General features: G+C 39.7%; 2 protein-coding genes across 2 annotated transcripts; one reads left to right on the top strand and one right to left on the bottom strand.

Moving 5' to 3' along the window:
- Positions 1-2,297: 2,297 nt before the first annotated feature.
- Positions 2,298-3,994, top strand: m17 (IL-6 subfamily cytokine M17). The gene is made up of 3 exons (XM_070925240.1): positions 2,298-2,376; positions 2,816-2,964; positions 3,133-3,994. The coding sequence occupies exons 1-3, from the start codon at positions 2,322-2,324 to the stop codon at positions 3,595-3,597; spliced, it is 669 nt and encodes a 222-aa protein (XP_070781341.1). The 5' UTR covers positions 2,298-2,321; the 3' UTR covers positions 3,598-3,994.
- A 2,753-nt stretch (positions 3,995-6,747) lies between these two features.
- Positions 6,748-9,830, bottom strand: tescb (tescalcin b). The gene is made up of 8 exons (XM_070924765.1): positions 9,717-9,830; positions 8,939-9,008; positions 8,606-8,686; positions 8,314-8,453; positions 8,158-8,219; positions 7,663-7,770; positions 7,534-7,581; positions 6,748-7,326 (listed from the first exon to the last, which is right to left on the bottom strand). Exons 1-8 carry the CDS (start codon positions 9,778-9,780, stop codon positions 7,249-7,251), a joined length of 651 nt encoding a protein of 216 aa, XP_070780866.1. The 5' UTR covers positions 9,781-9,830; the 3' UTR covers positions 6,748-7,248.
- Between the last annotated feature and the right edge of the window lie 11,254 nt (positions 9,831-21,084).

Raw genomic sequence — 21,084 nt, 5'->3', positions numbered from 1 at the left:
GTCTGGTCACATATAACTGAAGCCTTGCGGACAAATGGTTCCATAAAAAAAGTGCTATTGGGGTGCTTGAATAAGGTTTGCCTGAGAGCTTCAGAACAGTTATGAACTTACAATTTGTGTGAATTTTAAGTGAATAGAAAGATGTATTTAGCTAGAATAAATGGGGACTTTCCTAAACAACCTTATTCACCATTTCCTGTGCAGTTCAAAGACAAAATAAAAGAGATTCTGTTGAAAAAAAAAGGAGTCTCAATCAACATCCTGCATCTAATGACAGTGCATTTCTTATTGTTTGTGGTTGATTTCCTTGCAATGCTCTCTTATGTGGTCCAGGACTTCTCACTTTTGCTTTTGTTTGGTGTGATGTGACCGCCGTGACCTACATTGTGCAAATCAAATGATGTTTATTATGATTAACTGTAAACCTACAAACATACATACATGCAGGTCAAAGATAACTTGTGAAAACCAGAACCTTGAAAGGGGAACAGGAGGTGAGAGGGAAGTTGCACTGTAGAGCGTCCTGTGTTTTCTAGGCTTCCTTATATTTCAGGGTAAACTTGCTTGATTTAGGTGTTGATTTGGGGCTTTTTTGGCGTGTCTGTGCTGTATACGCTGGCAGGAATCCAACTGTAGTTTCCTTGAACTGTCGACGTCTGCGGCACTATCTGCAGCAGTTGCCCGCCTCACCGCAACCCCCTCTATTATCCCCTGGGGCAACTGGAAAGCCCCGAGGATGGCAGAAGAGTGGTTAGCCTTTACCTGCAGTACTGCTGACAGGGTTGTGGTGCGTCGAGTTCCCCCTGTCTTTTCTCAAGTAGTCAGTGGTTTGACAGCAATGCAGCATCTGTGTGTGGATGCTTGAAACCGAGACGTGATCACCATCAAAAAAAGGTGGAGATCTCAGTGAGCTGTTTCAGTTTCAGTGCAAAGTTAACCTGTTGCTCCCACACAGATCAAGACTTTTCTGTCCTGAAGTCTGATCTCCCATTAACCCCAGCTGGCCAAACACATCGTAGGGTGTTTCCAAGCAGAAGTGACCATCATTCCTAGAAGTTAGTGGCGGTGGTGATGATGATGAGATTAGACAAGAAGTGAAAAACCCAGTTTGTTTTATTTTCATATTTTACATAATCCTCCTCACACGCTGCCTAAACAAATCATCGGAGGATGCAACACCATCATATGTCACGATGAAATCATCCTCTGATAACGTGAGCACAGCATGTCAAAAGCTTCAACTTGTGGAGTGATGACGCTGACATATTGCCTACTTTAGCTAAGCGGACCCTCCCCGTTACGCACATGTAAAAGTTTCTGATTGAGAAATGCATTTCCTGTGACCTTGCCAGCTTTTGCAAAAAGACACACGTGATCTGAGGGGCAGTTGTAACAGTTACAAAATTCAAGACAAAATTCAGCAGAAACACTTCTCAGTGATTGTTTTCAGGTCACCTCTTATTTATTTCAGACCCAGTTCCACTTAAGTCTGGTTGAAACTACCTCTACCTCAAGAGTTACCTTTGTCTTTGCTGATTATATTAGGGTGAACTTTATGAGTTAACCGCCGTGGCATCTGGGCACTAATAACTGCGTGAGTGTGGTTTTGCTGTTGAATCATCCAAGTCATATTTAAGTCAGTAAAGCCATTAAGCCATTGGAAGAACCACATCAATCCCTTTTTCTATTATATTGTTATAGTATGATATGCTTTCACTTGAATTTAAGGAACTTTACATGTTGATCAAGGCTTTTTCTATGTAGGAAATACACAAGAAACACCATAACTGTGCAACTTTGTGCACTGGTGAGCTTACTTTTACTTTTGCACACACACGAGTTCTCACCTTCTCACCCACACTCTCCAGAGGGCGGTAAAAAAGCAGCGAACTGTGTCAAAGGGTTGGCTGACCTCAGCCCTTCAATTATTTTCATGCATGTATGACACTGTTTTCTAAATTCAGCAGATTCATGTTCCTCGAAATACATAGCTTTTGTCTATATTTTTCCGTGCACAAATAAAAAGGAAGTGCTATTAAAAATACTTTGTGCCACACTGTATGGTCAGACATGTAATAAAAATTAGACAACGTCCCGACATGCCTGCTCTGTGAACAGGCATGTAGGGACACTGCCCACTCGTTCAATGTAGAAGAGAGAGAAAAAAAAATGCACATCTGAAAAAAAGGAGGAAATTCTGGGAAATTTGGTTGCCTCACAAAGTGCACGTCATTTCCTCAAATGTGTGGTTTGTGTTTAAATAAGTTTGAGGGTGTGATTATGACGAGTCGGTGCAATTTGCTTGTGATAGCGAGGGGAGAATGAATGGTCATGTAAAGAGTATGCATTTTCAACAGTTCATGGAATCAGCAACAAGTAAGTTTTATTACATCTACTTTTCTATTAAAACATAGAAAAAAACAAACACATTTGCATCTTTTCTTGCCACTGTGCATGCTGTTGTGGTTATTTTGGTGTCATATAGCTGTTTATACAGCTGCTTGAAACTGCTCATGGTTTCATATTCAATTTTACTACTTCACAGTTTTTTGTACATTTTCTCCAGCATCAATGAAGTAAATTATATTTTAAACTGTTTGGAGAATCTGGCCAATATGTAAAGAGACAGACAATATGTGTTGCCATCTGAACACACTATAACTACATGATTTTATCCTTTTTCACTCGCTGAATGTTTGCAAAGTGAGGAATCTATTTTTATCCCTGCTGCCTTCCACTTGTGGCTTTGACATGAGGTTCCCCTCCACCGATGGGATGTAGGATAACCTTAACTGACCAGTTCCTTTCTCCTCAGCATTACTCTCTCTCCTGCTGGTTATGGCTGTTGATTCAACAAGAACTGTGGCAGCAAGCAGACACCAGCAGTGTGGGAATTCACTGCAACAAACTCTGAAGCTCACCAGACTCATACAGAAGGAATCTGTCGACCTAATCAAGACATATGTGAGTCCAGACATAAAACTGCTGTTTCTTATTTTTAAAGTGTTAAATCATCATCTGCTTGTTCAGTACTCCACCTTTAAACATAATGTGCCAGCTATTCATGTTCCCTTTTAAGATGTGTGGCTTAATTAGTATCTGATATCTTTTATTCTTTCCTTCTTTTTGCAGAAAGCCTCTCAAGGAGAAATGTCAGAGCTCTTCTGCAAGGTGTCAATCAACGACGTCCCTGACCCCAACATCTCCGGCCTGGAGCCCTCAGAGAGGATAGCGAGCATCTACACACACCTCCAAGCCTTCTTCCCACATTTCAAACGGGTCTATGAGCAGCAGACAGACTTACAGGCACCCACGAGCCCACTGCTGACCGAGCTAAACGTCGTCAGTGCTCGCAGCAGGAACCTGGCTGCTCTCGTAAACAGCTTTTATCAGAGGCTCTTCCCGAACCTCCCCGTGCCAGAGCCAGCAGGGGGGGCGACAACACTACCTCCATCCCAGAACGTCTTTCAGCAGAAGGTCTACGGCTGTGTGGTCCTGAAGACCTACAAGGAGTTCCTGTCAAATGTTTCCCGAGAACTGAGGTGTCTAAAAAACAAAGTGTGCAGAAGGACACAAATAAACGCACTCTTCTTCTGAGGATGACCTGATGCTGGTCTTAGACAGTCAGTTTTCAACAACACTCATACTCACTGGGTTGATGAAGACTTAAAAAGATGAATGAGAATGGAGGTGGCTGGTACATCAGTGTAATGAAGCCTATTTATGGTATTTAATATTTATTTTCTTGTGTGTTTCTAAGAGGAATGCTGTTAAAAGATCAAGAGTATATCTCTATGCAAGTTATGTATATTTAATTTGTCTAATATGATATGTATGGTTCTACTTTGCTGATATAAACTTATTTGCTGTATAGAATTATCAAAATATACTTTGCAGCTGTACTTCTTTATGATCTCTCATGTTTTGTGTGTGTGGTTGCATCAATGTACAATTTCAGTAACATGGGAAAAAAGACAATATCAAAAAGGTAAAAAGATTTTCGTGCATTACATGTGTATTCTTATTTGCTAGACTCAATTTCAGTCAAATGCTTCATCAATTTAATAATAATTGTTGTCTACCATCATGTTAAAAATACAAAAATAGTGTAATTCGTGCTTGAAAGCATCATGTGCTGTGTTCTGCACAGAATCAGTCCATCAAGAGAAAATCAGGAAGCTGCTGAGACGCTGACTGTGTGATATCAGCTCAGAATGACGCATGTGTTCAACACAAGGCTGCATCAGATAGGAAAGATTTCATGAAACTGGCGGGCTGTCTGGCCAGTCACAAGGTGTGGGCGAGTGTGGGTCAGATAACTGTATGTGGTGTTTGCGCACTTGCATCCTCATATAGATGGAGATGCGAGTGTGTGAAAGGTGTGAAGGGGTTCTGACCCTTTTTTTAAATAGATGAATAACAGACACTGCATGCAAACTTGTCATCTATATATCTATCTACACATATAACATAGTTACCAAATTAGCATTTTTGTTGGAATGAAGTAATGCTTAACTAAACTTTCCTCAGATCACAAGCTCTCAGGAAACTGGAAGTAGATGGGGGATTCACTATAGGTCATGAATCAAGTTCCCTGTTATAACTCTGCTTTATTTAAAGCACAAACACAGAGGGTACCTCAGGACAACAGTCACTCTTCAGTCTACATTATTCACTTATTTTCACTACCCACTCAATGCTTTACAAGACCTCAGAGAGCTATAAAGTCTATTCCAGCAGATACAGTATTTGTGACACCTGGGACTAGTCTCAAGTCCTCACTATAAAACACTTTCTAATCCACCTGACTTGCAAAAAAACAAAAAGAAAAACCAGATAACCTACACAGTTTCAACACCAACACAAGGAAGAACATGCAAACCCTAACAGAACTGGACAGGGCTGGAGATTTAACCCAGGACCTGCTGTAGTTGCTGTAACCACAGATCCACCTGTCATCAATCGACAGCACATCACTGAGAAAATTCTGCACAACTGCAATATACTGTATGTATTTTGTCAAAGTACTGTTTCCAAGGGAGGATGAAGGACAAATAACGATTGCAAAGCAGCACACATTATTCCCACATAAGATTAAAAACAAGAAAATGAGTCTACAGCCACTCTAGTGGCTCTGTGAGACTGTGACAATACTAACAAGCTACTGTGCAGCAAGTATAATATTTGCCATGTTCACTATCTTTTATCTAATATCTAGTTTAGCATGTTAGCAAGCTAACATGTAGCACGAAGCACAACTGAGGCTGATGGGAATGTCATTGGTTTTGCAGGTATTTGGTCATAAACCAAAGTATTGGATCAAACTGAAATTGTCACCTGATGATGGCACTGACTGTTAAGGCATCACCAAAGTTATTACAATTCATCCTGAGGGGACACGAATGTTTGTACCAAATTTTATGGCAATCCATCCAATATTTGTGGTGAAATTTCAATAAAAAACAAAACTTTCAACCTCATGGTGGCGTTAGAGAAAAAGTCAGCATGTCTCTAATGAATCAGGTGCAGGGTCATTATCATTTAACATGCTGTACATGCTTTGACCTGTGGAGGGCAGTATACACCCATGACTGAATACATTGAAGTGTGAAGTCAAAGTGCATCAAAAGTGCTGATGGCTATCTTTGGACATTCTGGACAGTCTGTCACTTCACATTCAAAAGAAGTTTAAAAAATACTTTAGTTAGTGTTACTTCCACTTCCAACACACAAAAAGCTGAGGACGTAATGAACAGGTATTGATAAATGCCTTAAAGAGAAACAAGTAAAAGTGTAGGCAGACTTTAGCCTTTTTATTGATAGTGACAGTTGTATGAGCTTGACAGGAAACATGGGGAGGAAGAGAGGGGGTTGAAGGTCCCCAGCCATAATCAAAGTGGGGATGTTGCGGCCATTGCATATGGTATACATTGTAATCCCTCCACCAACAGGACGCTTCTGACTTCCCATTTCTTTGCTGGAAAGGATTTTGAGCCCTTTTGACAAGGCTCCCATGATATTACTTGTTGCTAATAAATGTGTGTATTCATCACAAAAGTCAAACCAAAAGACTGGATTGAAAGGACTGATGATAGCCCCTGAAACAAGCATTGAGAGTTCAGATAGCATTTTTAACTTCTGATATAAAGTTATTAAAACTGACATGATGAAGCGGCAAAAGATTTGTTCACGTTGTATTGTATGTTGGAATAAAGAGAGTCTGTGGTTTTATGTGTAGTTTGACATTAAACTTTTGACCATCAAGCATGACACTTGTATTATATTATATAATTATAAGTCATATTCAAACTGTTATAATAATTAAAGTGAGCTGAGGTGATCTGATAATCCATTTCCATATTCCCCAACACACCATGTGTTGTGACTTTTTTGTTAAATTCCCAAATACAAAATATTGGAAGGAGATTATATACCATGAGTCATTCACTCTCTAAGGTTACGTGTATTTTTATGAGAAGGCATGGTGTGATCTGCTCAGTGTTTTGTTTCCATGGTTCATTGTTAACTTAAATTGCATTAAAATGTCCCTATGACTAATCACCATGTGTGTAGTTTTAAAAAGCTATGATGATCTGTCCAGGGGCGAAGCAGAATGGCCTCCCCTCTTAAATAAGGACCAATCAGATTACTGCCTTTAAGCATTTAATCTTGCATGACAGCACTCCCATTTCCTTTTTTATCAGAGATACACATCATGAACGGAAGTCAGATCTGTTTCATGGGGTCTTTTATTGTGCAAATGTGGTGTTCAGAGCATGCACCAAGTGTCATATTTGTAACATGAATAAAAGGCATTTCAAACCATTGCATTACTGTTAATATACACACCTAGATATATCTAAAGACAAACCTTTATATCCCTGATTATTAAGAGTTATTGATTTATGGCATTTTTAAAGGTTCTTCAGGCATCCATATTTGCATGCATAGAGTCATACTGTCTGCTACTCCAGACATGGAAATTAGATTATTGCTTTGTCTAACTACTGACAGGCTGATTGTTATTTGACTGATTTTCTCATTATTATTGCAATCAAATGAACTACTCCTAACACATCCGCAGTATATATATTGTCTTTGCATAGTTATTCAAACATGAGTAAGGCATACATTTAATGCAAGCAACAGACTGGTGTAGGAAACAGCAGATAGTTACTGTCATAGTGAAACCACAATTATGCATCCTCAGAGTTTTCCCAGAGCGCTGCATAGCTTACGGTACAAACTTCACTTGCAAAAGGTTGTCGTGTCCATATTCAAAAAGCGAATGTTCATTCTTGATTCAATTTCAAAGCCATTCAGCAACTAAAAACAGAGAGTTTTACATTATTTAATATGTATATTGCTGATAATGTCACAGCAAACTGATAAGGTTGACTTTTATTTGAGAAACGACCATTCCATTTAATATGATCCATATCAACTATAATCACATATTTAAATACACTTTAATTAACTAAGGAAGTAGTTTGAGAAAACATATACATCATAGTGTGTATTCTGAGTACCAACCTTGAGGAAATGCTCAAATGTGATTCCCTCGTAGAATTCATCAGGTTCCTGCAGGTGAAAAATTGAAGTTACTGAGGTTTGAGGAACAGTGAATTAAAATCTTGTCTTGAGATACTTCAGCTAACATACCATGTGACCCATTGAAATACCAGCCACTTCCAACATGGCTGCATCAGCAATGCTTTTGGCTGTGTTCTTCTCTAGTGTTTCACTGAGAGATAAGAGCTCATCCACCACCTGGACAGATGTGAAAACAACAGTTTAAATAATATTATATTACTACAAGACTCAAATCCCTGGTCTCAAAAGGCTGGTGGAAAGCTGACTCCCAAGTGGTGGAGTGGAGATGCACAGCAACCAACTGTGGAGGTACATATGAGACACGGAGAGAACTTCCTTCTACCATAAAGACTCTGCATCTTCCATCACTTTCAGCTGAAAATGATGCTGATATAAACAGACACAGATAACAATAAAACCCTCATGATAAAATCATGGTGACTTAAATGATTTCCCCAGACTGTGAGTGGAGATTGTTGTAATCTCCACTGTTTATATGATGGTTTAAGTTCATTCAGGTTTAAATCTGCATTTTCCAGTCCACAGAAGTGAGCAGAGGCTTACATGTCTGTATTCCTGCAGGGTTATTGTCCCATCGTTGTCTGTGTCATGCATGTTGAATAAAACTGCAGAGAAAGACACAACTGTCAGTTAAACAGCTGTGCGTCAGCCACAGATAATGTCGAGCATGTGATCGTGTGATTTGTTTTAGAGACGCACATCTCAGTTTCTCCCTCCTGATGTTCTCGCGCTGGTCCTGTGTTATGTGCAGTGACGGGGGCCTGAAATGGGACATGACCACCAGGAACTGCTCGAAGCCAATCTCCTCAACTGTACCCTCACCGTTCTGCCGGAAGTTTCTACAGAAGTATAGAAAGAGCAAATGAGCCGAGTGATCGTGGATTTCTGACTATAACATGAAGCTAATTCTGACTTATCCCATCCCATATTGCATTTTTAAAAGGATGTTTGTTATACAGCCAAAGCACAAGAGTAAAAATCATCAACGTACCTTCTGTCAAAGAAGGCCTCTATGATCTGCGAACGGATGGGATTGCATGCTAGATCTGGGATTTGGTTGAAGTGATCTCTCCTGTGGGTGGGAAAAGGATTTTAAGGAGTGGCATGTGGTAATACACAATATGTGTTAACAAGCTGCAAGTTGTATGTGCCGATGTAAAGCCCGTCAAGCAGGTTCCCAGTTCCACAGAAAGTTGGTGAAATGCCAAGCCGATTTGCAAGGAAAAGTAATTTGCTTAATTAAATAAATCACACAATAACAAAACAGAAACCTGAAGTTGGCAGAGAAAATTCACCACTCAGTTCTTAAGAATTATAAACTTACTGCAGAGTCTCTTCATTGTGGCTCAGCTGCTTGAATCTCTTATGTAGGACTCCAATCTGTTCGAATGAAACTGAAAACAGAGAAGAGGCACCCTTAAGTTAATTCTTCTGCTTGCACATATATCCTAAATACCTAGACACAAAGCATTCATGAAACTCTTCAAACCAACTATCATTCTGACATTGAAATACGTTGTTTGTTGAGAATCTGATAGTAACAGCTCTTCATTCCCTCAGAAGTCTCACTAGAGGCTTTCAAGGCAGCTGATTTGGATATTCATATTTTATGTAAAACACTTGCTGTCACCCTGCAACCATCACGCCCACCTCTTTCATGAGAGGCTACAGGTGAATTAAAGCAGCTACTGTTGCATATAAAACCCTGTCATAACATGCAGGTATATGTTAAATGGTTTTATCAAAGCTTCCCATCTATTATTCAGTGCACCTCAGCCTGTAAACTGGGTAAAGTTACACCTCCATTATCTTGCAGCTTAAATTATTCACCACTACTGCACCAAACAGACTTGTTTATGCACAGATGCTGGACATGTGTAATTATATGCTAAAGGAAATCATCTCTTTATATGTTATATGACATTGCAAGATTTCCCCTTTAAGATAAGACTGAATTAAAAATAGACTGTGTTAAAATCAGATTTCCGGTGCAGTGAGCTCATGTTTTCACACGTCCTACATGTCTGACTGGTGCCTTCAACAGAAGCGCTTAACGCCAATGCAACAAATAAACAAACAATACACTAAACATGACTACTCACATCCCGTCTTTTCCGCCAGGTCAACGTATTCTGGTGGACCAGGTGAGGACTGTAGTGCACCCATACCTCCCAAAATAAAAAAGAAGCTCCTCCCCGATCAGTCCAGTTTCAACGGGACCCAAGACGGGTCAGAAATGAACCGAAGCTGCTGCAGTTGAAGCGGACCTCAGAGGCTCATGTCTCTGAATCATCCATCTCCTCCTGTGTGTTTGCATGACAGTCCGCGAGCCTCCCCTCCCCGTGCGGTCGTCAGGCAGGTCTCATCCTTTGCAAACAGCGCAGGCTACTTCCGCAAATACCGTCCTGATGACGACACACACGTTTAGGTACAACAGGCTGCAGTTTGAATTATTGATCCTGACTTTTCATTTATTCATTCCGAGGCTGCGACCACTGACTGTGACCTGTTTTGTTTATAGTGCCCGGGCAGGGAAGCTGGAGAGCAAGTAGAGTAAGAAAAGTCGCTCTCAAATGTCCTGGCACAGGCTCAGGTGACTGAAAGATGGGAGATATTGTTCCAGACTGCACAGAAATGTGAAGTATTTGAATTTTTATGTAGTTACGCAGGTTTGCCTCACCATGAATCATGTTCAGCCTAACTCATTGCTTTAATCTGTTTAATCCTGCCAGTTCCACAGGTGGACGCACCTGTTTTCATATTTTGCAGCAACACACTGTTCAAAACATAGACTACATAAACATAGTACAGCTACAAAACCTTCCAAAATGAGCAAACATGTCAAGCTGAACTACTGGAAAATACTCAAACTGATGTCAATTTACTGATATAAGGTTGTAGAATATGAGAACTTTTAGCAGCTGCCCTGGAGCCTTCGATGATATCCCATGATCTTCATCAGCAGCTGAAGTTTGCCACTTGTCTTAGAAATGTTAATGTTTCTAAGATTTCTTCTTTTTTTATTTGCTGAGCACTTCAAGGACTTTTTCATCCATGTTGGCTGAAAAGGTGAGACTCAAAGTTCATTCTTGACATTGATCAAAAGCCCTGGAACAGCTACTAAATGGACCTCAAGGTGAGGCTGTTTCGTCAACTGCTGTCTCAGATGTTAAGAATGAACTTTAAACCTCAATGATGGGACAACGTTGAGTGTCCTGTATGTTGCAGTCATTCTGGAGGCATTTTCATTCATTTATTTATTAAAGAAGGAAGTTTTAACTTCTGGTCTCTGATTCTGACTCCATGATGGTGTCAAAACGTCCTGAGCTAAACTTGACAATCTGCACCCACTATCAGACCAACACTTCCTCCAACTCTGACTGACTCCGATCACACTACTACGTGATGTTTTGCAACAACACTTGCAACACAGAAAGACATATGACTGTAATTACAAAGGAGAAAGCCTAAGACAGAATTTGTTGCTGCTTTGGTTTAAACAATGTGGAGTGTGTGTGACATCTCTTATTGGGGTGTGTCCTGAAGTTCAACAAGTTCAACATGTTTGAATGCTTCAAACCACAGAAGAGTCGGCAGTTAGCAACAAGTTTCTCCCCTTGTGAGTCTACCTCCTGAGCTGTTTTTCAAATGTCTTTTGCTTGTCAAAAAAGAAAATACAGAATCAAAATCACCTTAGGTCAACCATATGTGAGGAAGAGCTTATTTGTGCAAACTTTATTCTATTTCTGATCTTGTCTGATTTTGTGTTCCAGGTTACACAGAACTGCAATGTAAATATATATCCAAACACTATCTAGTGTCTGAAAAGTTTCCATTAATGATCACAGCTTGATGACTGTAGTCCTGACTTTTCAAGCTTTGAAAGAAACTTGTTCATGTACGTAACAGGACTGTATGTACAGCATCATATTATGAAATAACAAAAGTGAAACGAGTTACATGCTGAATATATATTGATTAAAACGATGTAGTACTAACATGCACCACATGGTGGTAGCATTTTGTCGGCTATGCGGTGTAACACCAGTTTCTGACTGTAGAGACATGTCACTTATGTGTGTGTGTGTGTGTGTGTGTGTGTGTGTGTGTGCAGGAAAGTGCCTTTATTCTATACAGTGTTTAGCATTTATAGTTCCTTACCATGTCATATTCTTTACATTAGTTTTGTTTAATAATCACAGGGTACTTATTTTCATTTCACCATCATCTGTAATGCATTAGATCCACCGTCAGTCATGAGCAATAGATGTCACTGCTAATGGTGAATCAACAGTCATTGCAAGGACAATAGCAACAGAGTTGAACTGCTTGAAAAAAAAATCTCATCCTACTATTTCATCTTGCTAATCTTCATTGGACGTGTTCTTTTACATGTTAACTGACCACCACTTGAAGGTTTTTCACCTTTTCATCTTAAGAGGTTAACATGTTTTTATTTTTCCTTTAAGAATATGCAACACATGAGCTCAGTATACACTGAAATAAAGTCCAAAAACTAACATTTTGACACAGGGATTAGGATAATGCATGACTCTCGCCTTAGTTAATATTGTAGTTTGGTAATGCAGATTCCTACCTAGATTTGAAATGCATCAAATTATGTCCAGCCACTTTGTCAGGTTGGTAATCCAGCCTTGCACAATAAAACCACTTTTAACACTTTTTAATTAGCTCAACCACAAATACATTAGATTATATCTTTTACTACAGTTAACAAGGGAATGCACAAGGTCAAAGATAATACTCTTTAAAGTCCCTGCTAATGTTAAATAACTGACCATCATATATATATTGTAGATTTAGTTTTGGTCTGTTTTGTTTAAAATATGAGCAACCTGCACAGTAGTCAATGAAAAGTAATTAAGCTTAAAAACTGTTTAAAATGGTGTAATATTCTGTAAACCATCGACCTCCGACACCAGAGCACAGAGATCATGTTTATTTATTGTCCCTCTTCAGGGGAATTTGATGCATCTGGTAGTACACAATCAATCTGGTCTGAAAAAATACAATACATTTTCTTTATCGGCCCCTGACCTTGAAATGTTCTTTCCCATTAAATTGTCTCACTTGCTGCGTGTTGTGTTTTGTGTGTGAGTAGTAACTAATACTGAGCGCACTACGTTTGATGGCTTCAAATTGATTTGAATACAGACTCTGCTTCAGAGAGAGGGGGAGAAAATAAGGAGGTGTCTGTTATATACGGAGACAAAAAGGGGCGGAAAAGCGTGGCCAAGGAGAGAGGGCAGAGAGCCTGTTTTGCATGCAGGGGGGGCTTCTGTGGGAGAAGGAGTTGACAGGGCGCCGCAGTGCTGCCTCCAGCTCTCAGACAACAGCTGCTCAGAAAGAGGAGACGTCCTGAGGGTGCTGCGACATGTCTCGCTCTTTCTCCATCTCCCTTTTCACCTGTCTGCCTCTTCCTTTCACTGAACAGACATATGCCAGACACATGTGCAACACATTCACACACACACACACACACATCGGGGCATGTGGGTTGTGAGATTTATAAGAAATTGGCAGGCTGCCTGCGCTCAAACAAAACCCTCAAAATAAACCAGGTAAAACTGAATTTTTGATGCAATCTGTTGTTTGTTCTGCTCACGTGGAAATATGTTTATGAAGAGCAATTAAATATTCTTCCTCTCCTGTTTTCCGAGCTGCTGATGACAGAAATTCAAGTAGACAAGCCTTTGTATTAACGTCGAAGCCCCCTTTTATTTTTATTTGCATTGGTAACTTATGACGTTTGAGTGATAGCTTTTGATCCATCTCCTCAAAAGGCAAATAATAGAAAACCAATGTCTGCTGCGTTTTATTTTATTCACAACCTGACAATTACACACGGCAATGTTTGTATTTCTATTGTCACCACAACTTGTGCGACAGTGATGCCTTTATATCTCACAATAACAATGTAAGATTGTTTGATGTGACAGCTCACATAGTGTAAGATTGATGACACCTTTTATTTTCACACAGAAAAGCTCATTAAAGAAAAAAATCTTTGGCAACACTTTATTTTAAGTCCCCTTCTTTAGCATTCATGAAGAGTATATAAACATTTAGTAAATGGTTTATAACACACTTTAATGTATTTGTAAGCAGATGTTCACAATGTATTTGTCAACAGCTATAACTCCTGTGGGCACCCATAAGTGATAATGAATGATAATATATTTTTAAAAAAGTATATAAGTATAATGATATAAATAAATATCACAGGAAAAGTTATAATCTCTGACAAATACTGTACATTAATAAACACTTATTTGCACATGTCCTTATAACTGCATACAGCTGCATTATAGTGTGTCGTAAACCATTTATCAAATGTTTGTATACTGCTTAGAAATGCTAAATAGAGATGTTACCAAATCTTTGTTGCCTGCAGAGAACCTTTAATTTCAAATGAATCCAAATGAGTGCATGAAAAATGTATGAATGGTCACCTCACATTCATAAGTCATGCTATACATTAATATAAATGGACCTGAAATAGGATTCAGTAGTCAGTTTTTGTTTGGGTACTGTTAATTACTTTCATCACTTTAGAGGTGACCCAGTTCTAAAATCAAAAACATCCAGAAAGGGCGGGCATGGTGCTGAGAATTGAGTGAGAAATAATTACTGTATCTCAGGAGAAGGGTACAAGCTGAAAAATACATTCTGTCTATAAAATAAAAAATGTTTTATTTGAGTCTTGGATTTCACAACCCAAGAATTTGGGTCTAACTGTGAGTGTCGTCTTAATCGTATTACTCATGCTAGTGCAATAAATCAGGAAAATACCCTCACAGCTTTTTTCCCCCCCAAGTTTGCTTTTGAATTCATAACACATAAAAGGAAAGAAAGATGTGCCTTTTTTTTTTGCTTTGCTTTGTGCCCTTGGTTTGTCAATATGGAAAAGGAGAAGGGATAGCAGAGGCGTGGACGGGGCATGCTCTGATCTCCAGACAGAAAGAAATCAATTTCAGAGTATGAGAGAGACAGGCAAAGACAAATCTAAGTTACAGTGTAAGGTTGTAGAAAGGTTTAAAAGTTTGTCAGTGAAGTTTTAGAAATATAAAAGTCACTATATCATGATCAGGAAGACTTAATTAAGATTAAAAAATAAATATTAAAACTATTCAGTTTTTAAAAAAATGGTAATCAGAGTAACACAAATGGCCTTTTCCCCAACAAGTTGCTCCAGCTCCTCTGGGGGATCCCTACATTTCTCCCAGGCCAGATGGGAGATGTAATCCCTCAAGTGTGTCCGGGGTCTGTTCTGAGATGTCTTCCCAGTTGGTCACACCTGGGGACACCTCCAAACAGAGTCTGGCATTTTCATGAGATGCCTGAACCACCTCAGCTGGTTCCTCACAATACACGCAGCAGAGAAAGCTCATTACAGCCCCTCATATTTGCAATCTCATGCTTTCTATCACCATTCAAAGCTCGTGACCGCAGGTGAGGATTTGAACAAGGACTGACTGATGCATTTCTACTTTATAGCTCAGCTTTCACTTCAGCACCACATGCTCGTACAAAGCCTTGCCAGCCGATGAACAGATGATCAATCTCGCAATTCTTTGTTGCCATCACTCTACAATACCTCACCTGAACTGCTCCACTTGTGGCAGCTGCTCCCTTCTCGCCTAGACTTAGAGCTCCACTTTTTTTCTGCATCATCATTCAGCTTCAAATCCCTCCACTGATCATCGAAGGTCACAATCGGATGGAGCCAGAAAGGACCAGTGACGCAGTGTCACCAAATGTCAAGTGTCCCACATTTGCATTTGTATTCAATGTTATTTGTTCTCAGCTTTATTATTTAAAGTGTTTAGCACACTGATTAAATTAAAAAAGTTTCTACTCAAGTGTACATGTTTCATCAATGTACCTTCTGTCTGAATTGAATCGCTAAGCCTGAATTGAATCATTAAGCCCCATCCCCCTAGTTACTGTTGCTAGGCCTGTCTGGTGTTGCTGCAGCTTTCTCACTAGATTTGGTGACTTTAAGACCCCCTCAGTGTCTTTACAAAAGTGGGTTTATTCCAGTGTCTGGGAGTAGTATCGCTGTATCGCTGTCACTACAGACCCCTGTACAGCGCTTCAACATGTGGAGAAATACGTATTACGGTTCCTAGGTATGATTGTATGCATATCCTTGTTATAGTGCTTACCTTTCAAGATGAGCAGCTATAGTAAGCCAGAGAAGAAGCTGAGTTGGGTTTGAAAACGATAACATTCAAAATAAGTGTGCTGGTCGCTGGGGCATAGATCTTACAGCATGCCCTTAAGATGGATCACCTTATTGGCCGTTATCTCTCTCCTAAAATGTTTACTGGTGAAGGACATGTTGGCCTTGTTGTTAAGCCGGCACCTCATGGCCAGTGTGTTAAAGTTATGCTGAGCTTTAACCTACAATACAAAGTAATGTCTTATTTGCAAATATAATCATCTAAATATGAAGTGCCAGAAATTAATGTTTTATGCCCTATAATGCTGTCTAAGTGGCACAAAATGAAGTGTTTCCAGTGATGTCACGGTGAAGGAATAATAACATGCAAAGGTCATGTGTGGAAATACTGATAATAATATCCATATTGTTCCATTAAGATCCCCGCAGTTGCAGATCTCAAGGATTCAGTCCCATTGCTCTGACCTTACATGTAATTAAAGTCTATAACAGAAGTGTGTATGAACTCTAGGCTTTAAATGCCAACATATTGACTGGTTTGCTGCAACGTTAATTTAGGACTAAGTGATGCTTCAAGCTATATAACCTCACAGACCCTTCAGTGAGTTCATTAGAAATTCAAATCATGAACTTTAGTCTCTTGAGTCTAAATGTAGAAGTCATGATCCCGAATGATGCAAAATATGGTCACAAAATTACAAGGAAATAATCATTAAATAATAAAACATGTAGAATTCCCCATTTGAAGTAATGGTACAGCTAAACAAAAATAGCATCTTGGATTTCACTCTGTATACAGTGCGTGATATGCATATATTTTGATATCAAAAGCGAGGACAGCTGTTCAAACCTTAAGAGAGAGAATATTGAGTAGATGAGGGGCGTCACAGAGGTGGTAGACTGTATACTGCAGATGAATATGTGATGATTGGATGGAGCACAGGAACCTGTGATTATGAATTACGGTCAACCCATCTGGGCCAGGTTCTGTCTCCGGTGCCCTGTTTTGATTACTGATTCCAAATTAGGCCAATGTTGTTTTTTAAAACAAATGTTCAATATACTTCGTACTCCGCACCTACCAATGCCTGTGTGATGTGTGTGTACGCTGTTGTTCCCATAAACTCCAGTGCAACCAGTACTCCTAATTTGCACTTAATCAAATTGCCCAAACCAGTTGACATGCAGTAAACCTGGGAGAGTTGAGTCAACGTTTTAACAAAATATTGCCCTTTATATTCAAAAACTGTTGAGCTGCAAAACAATTTTTGTTCTAGATTAATCTAAAGCAGGTCAATTACAGATTTTCACACTTAATAGGATGTGATCAGATATATAATCCCCCACCTAAACTCTTAATTTCTTTATTTTGCCATTAAGGACTTGAGATCTGATTTGAGACTTATCTTGACAAGACTTTAACATAAAAACAGCTCTGGGTCATGATTAACTTCGTAAAAATGTCAGTGTTCCTGCATTGTTCAGATCTTACCTAAGACACCACTTAGGACTGTCAGCTGGAGTGAAAACAAACACAGTCTCTGTGGTCTTGGGATCAGGACTGAGAAGTGCTGTTAGCTGTTATACCAAGGTGAGAAACCTGACTTAAATCGAATCCCTGTTTTCCATGACATGTGCTGCTGGTCCCCAGCAGATGAGATCTAATGATGTTGGTGACCCCCTGACCTTTCTCCCCTGACCAGGTCAAATTCCCTTTTTATTCAAGCCATGCTCTCATTTAGTTGGCAGATTGCTATTACATTTGCTGAACATCTTCAAAGTACAAATCATTTTGTTGAAAATATGGTGCCATACAGTATACAGTGATTTGTATACAGTGGAAAGGCCTCAGGTTCATAACTTCCCCTAACGAAGCAAACACACAAAACATCCCATTCAGTTAATTGCAATATAAGGGTAGGCTGTATCTGTGTAATATCCCATGTTCCACTGCGTTTCATAAAAAGAAAAAAACACTTAGTCCTCCTTTTTACAGGCATGTAGATTTGAAAATACCAGAAACAACAAAAACATTGTCGTACTAAACAACGCTATTCAAAACAAAACTAAACTAAACATGCCACTGTTTATATACTATTGTTTAAAAAAAGACTGAAGACATAGCTAACAATGAATCATCACTGTAATTGTTGTGTTGATAATGTTGGTTAAAACGGACGTGACCCAAAGTATCTTCATCCTGAACAGTTCCTGCTTGTGCAGCTCCCTGAAGGCAGTCAGGGGGAGCTTCAAAAGAGTTTTAGCCATCGAGGGAGCTTCAACCGGTTTCATCCTCGTCTTCCTGTTGCTCTTTTTCTTTTGTTATTGTTGTTGTTGCATGAGGGACAGGAAGTGTTTGACAGAGAGAGCAGCTTTGTAGTTTGAAGGGACACTGGGTAATATTTAAATCAAACAAAACATTATAGGTACTATACTGACTTGTGAATGGGTTTAGACCAATAAAAGTAACACCTGTAGAAATTCAGAGACTTTGTGAAAAGGACAGTGGTTGTGGTTCTAGTAAAAGTGCCTAAAAAATGATAGAGCCATCCTGGATCTGTGCCCAGTTAATGCAAGCGTTGTATGGAACAAAGGCTGTTTTGTATGCTCACCTTGAAGAAATTCTTGGAGTAGGTTTAGTCAGGGAATTGGTTCACCCGAAAGCTGACTCTTGTTTGAAAGTTGAGAAGAATCCCCCATCCCTTCCTGCACGGCGCTGTGGTCCCTCGACACCACTGCGATATTGTTTGTGACCTGTGTCTCCTCCTTTTTACCTTTAATTCACTTTCCTGCACTGCGTGAAAAGGCTTGACGTGCGAGTGCTTCGGCAGGACGGATGGGCTCTCGAGCAGCTATATTATGTTATCTGAGGCTCAGTCTCTCTTCATGTCCTCGCTTAGCGCTCAGAAAGGACCTGTTGTGTAGAGATAGCAGCCTGTGTCATGCTGTGCTGTGGCACGGCGGTGATCAGCTGTAATGTTTACCTGCTGCATTGCAGTCAAGGTCAGAGGATTGTGATGGCTGAAGCCCAGTTCTAGGGCATCAGCTGAGACCTGTGTGAGGCGAGGAGCTGTTGAGTGTTTATTATACACACAGAACAGCTTGTGTCTGCTATTTCACCCACCCAACCGCCCACCTTTTTGAACTGCAGACCAGGATGGATGGGGATTTAGTGGTGGTTCTCAGTCATTTTCTTGCAGGCTTGACAAGAAGTGTGTGTTGCGACAGCGATGATCAGTTCCCATGAGTCTTCTTGGCAGGAGTGTGTGCCATTGTTGGGCTTCACCACATAAGCTTGTAGAGATCTGTTAGGGGAGGATGCCTGATTTAAATAGGTTACACATTGTAAACCTAAATCTACAACATGTCTACAGCCATCTACTGGGCTCATCTGTGTTTGGCTGAGCATGTACATACAAGGTGTAGGATGCAAAAACATGAAGAAGAGGGTCAAATGTTTCGAGTCCCTTTAGAGTTCCACCTGTGTTGATAGACCCGGGCTAACCTTCGCTGTCATTGCTGTCTGACATCTGTTGCGTTCTTGCAGCAAATACAGACTTTAATTGTTTATCAGGGTCATTATCATTCAGTCACAGTCTGTGACGCCGGCAGTAGATCCATAATAGGGTAGCAGTAGGGTAATCAATCACAGTGTGTCGGGCAGCAACACTTGACACATGACACCTAAAATCCAAAACAATGAAAGCCATATACACAGCTCTCTGGTGCTTTGAAGTTTTTCCAAATTAGTTTCAAGAAGAAGCTTCAAGGAGACATTGGCAGTGATCTCCAAACCACAGCGCTCTTTCATACAATATGGCGTTACATCTGGCCAATCAGATTTGGGCAGCTGGAACATTCAGCTGATCCAGAGAGCAACTTTAAAGCACTCTCCAATAAAGCCTCTCCAATAAAGCTTCATTTATTAAAATTCACTGAATTATGAAATGTTTTGCCTCTTTTGTCTTTACCAAACGGCTCCATTATCATTTGACAATTTCAATCTGAGCTTTTAGTCTGAAAGAGTTGCCTGTTTAGAAATCAGGCCACGATTTAACCTGCACACATTTGAGTCCTGCACACCCACACAGATGTCTTCAATAATTCTGGCTGATTAGACCTCTGCTCAGGTTCAAGTTGGGAGGAGCTGTAATGAGATTTACATGAGGTCACCAATGTGCTAATAAGAATGATGAAAGAGGATTTCTTTTTTGTGTGGTGTGGTGTTTAGACACTTGGAGCTCATTGTTTTGGTTCGCCAGGCTGTATAGTTGTCACCAAATGACTCACAGCTCTCAGTTTTATTAAGTGATACTGTGGATCATATTATGGTGTTATGTAATAATGTGCCATACCATCCAGAAGTGCATGATCATCTTACTGATCTGTTGTCTGGAATCAAATTACATTAGGAAAAATTGCATTATATATTGCTGTGTCACAATATCATCTCAGATTGTATTAAATTATATCTTGATGGATTGTTCAAAAAATGATAAAAGAGCAAGTTGTTGCAAACAGGTGTAACAAAATGAACATGTGGTAAAAGAGACGTCAATCAATATCTATATACACACACACGGGCTCTGAAATCATTCCCTTTTCATTATGTAGTCCACTAGATACTTATCCAAATGTTTAATGAGAATTATTATATCCTATATAATGGATCTGGCCCACAATGCAATGTTTAAGTAGTGTACAATTGATGGTCACTAAGCAAGATTTATCTTCATCATGCATTGCGTGACAAATTGTTTTGTTTTGATGGCTGTCAGAGGAGAGGAACGACCTGAGTAGTGTCTGACATTGTTTTGATCTTGCCGACTGACACACAGTCCTCTACATAGAATTCCCTCTGTTGTGAATGGTGAATAATTTCATACAAAGGTGTGGCTCTGAGAAGAGGTCTACTCAGGTAAAATAAGTGACACACCTGTGTGGATGGACCATGGTGATATATAGGGCTATAACTACTGCATGTCTGTATTGATAAACACAGAGACAAAAATAACACCCTATTTTCTAAACTGAAATGCTTTATCATGTCAAGTTATCTATTATTAGAGACGTCTCAGCCATAATTCAATAGTATAGTGTTTTCTGATAGATTGACAAGCTGTGTTTAAGCACAATTTATGATATTCAGCTGCAAAAGATCACACAACCGCATGGTGCACCCCACAACCTAATGTCTATTATCTGTAGGCAACAGCTTGAAAGTTTGATCCCTGTGATGCCCCGTCACATCAAAGGGAAGTAAA

This window comes from Enoplosus armatus, chromosome 18 (assembly GCF_043641665.1).
Source record: "Enoplosus armatus isolate fEnoArm2 chromosome 18, fEnoArm2.hap1, whole genome shotgun sequence".
NCBI lineage: Eukaryota > Metazoa > Chordata > Actinopteri > Centrarchiformes > Enoplosidae > Enoplosus > Enoplosus armatus.
Note: the sequence above shows the minus strand (reverse complement) of the source record. Positions and strands in the feature narration are given on the sequence as shown.

Bases quoted from the DNA above. Each gene is read 5' to 3' on its own strand.
- m17 (XM_070925240.1), top strand. From the start codon at position 2,322: ATGAATGGTCATGTAAAGAGTATGCATTTTCAACAGTTCATGGAATCA. The intron at 2,377-2,815 runs GTAAGTTTTATT...CTTTCTCCTCAG, and splicing joins GTTCATGGAATCAGCAACAA to CATTACTCTCTCTCCTGCTG. The intron at 2,965-3,132 runs GTGAGTCCAGAC...TTCTTTTTGCAG, and splicing joins TCGACCTAATCAAGACATAT to AAAGCCTCTCAAGGAGAAAT.
- tescb (XM_070924765.1), bottom strand. From the start codon at position 9,780: ATGGGTGCACTACAGTCCTCACCTGGTCCACCAGAATACGTTGACCTG. The intron at 9,009-9,716 runs GTGAGTAGTCAT...CTCTGTTTTCAG, and splicing joins CCTGGCGGAAAAGACGGGAT to TTTCATTCGAACAGATTGGA. The intron at 7,771-8,157 runs GTAAGCCTCTGC...ACATCTGTCCAG, and splicing joins CCCTGCAGGAATACAGACAT to GTGGTGGATGAGCTCTTATC.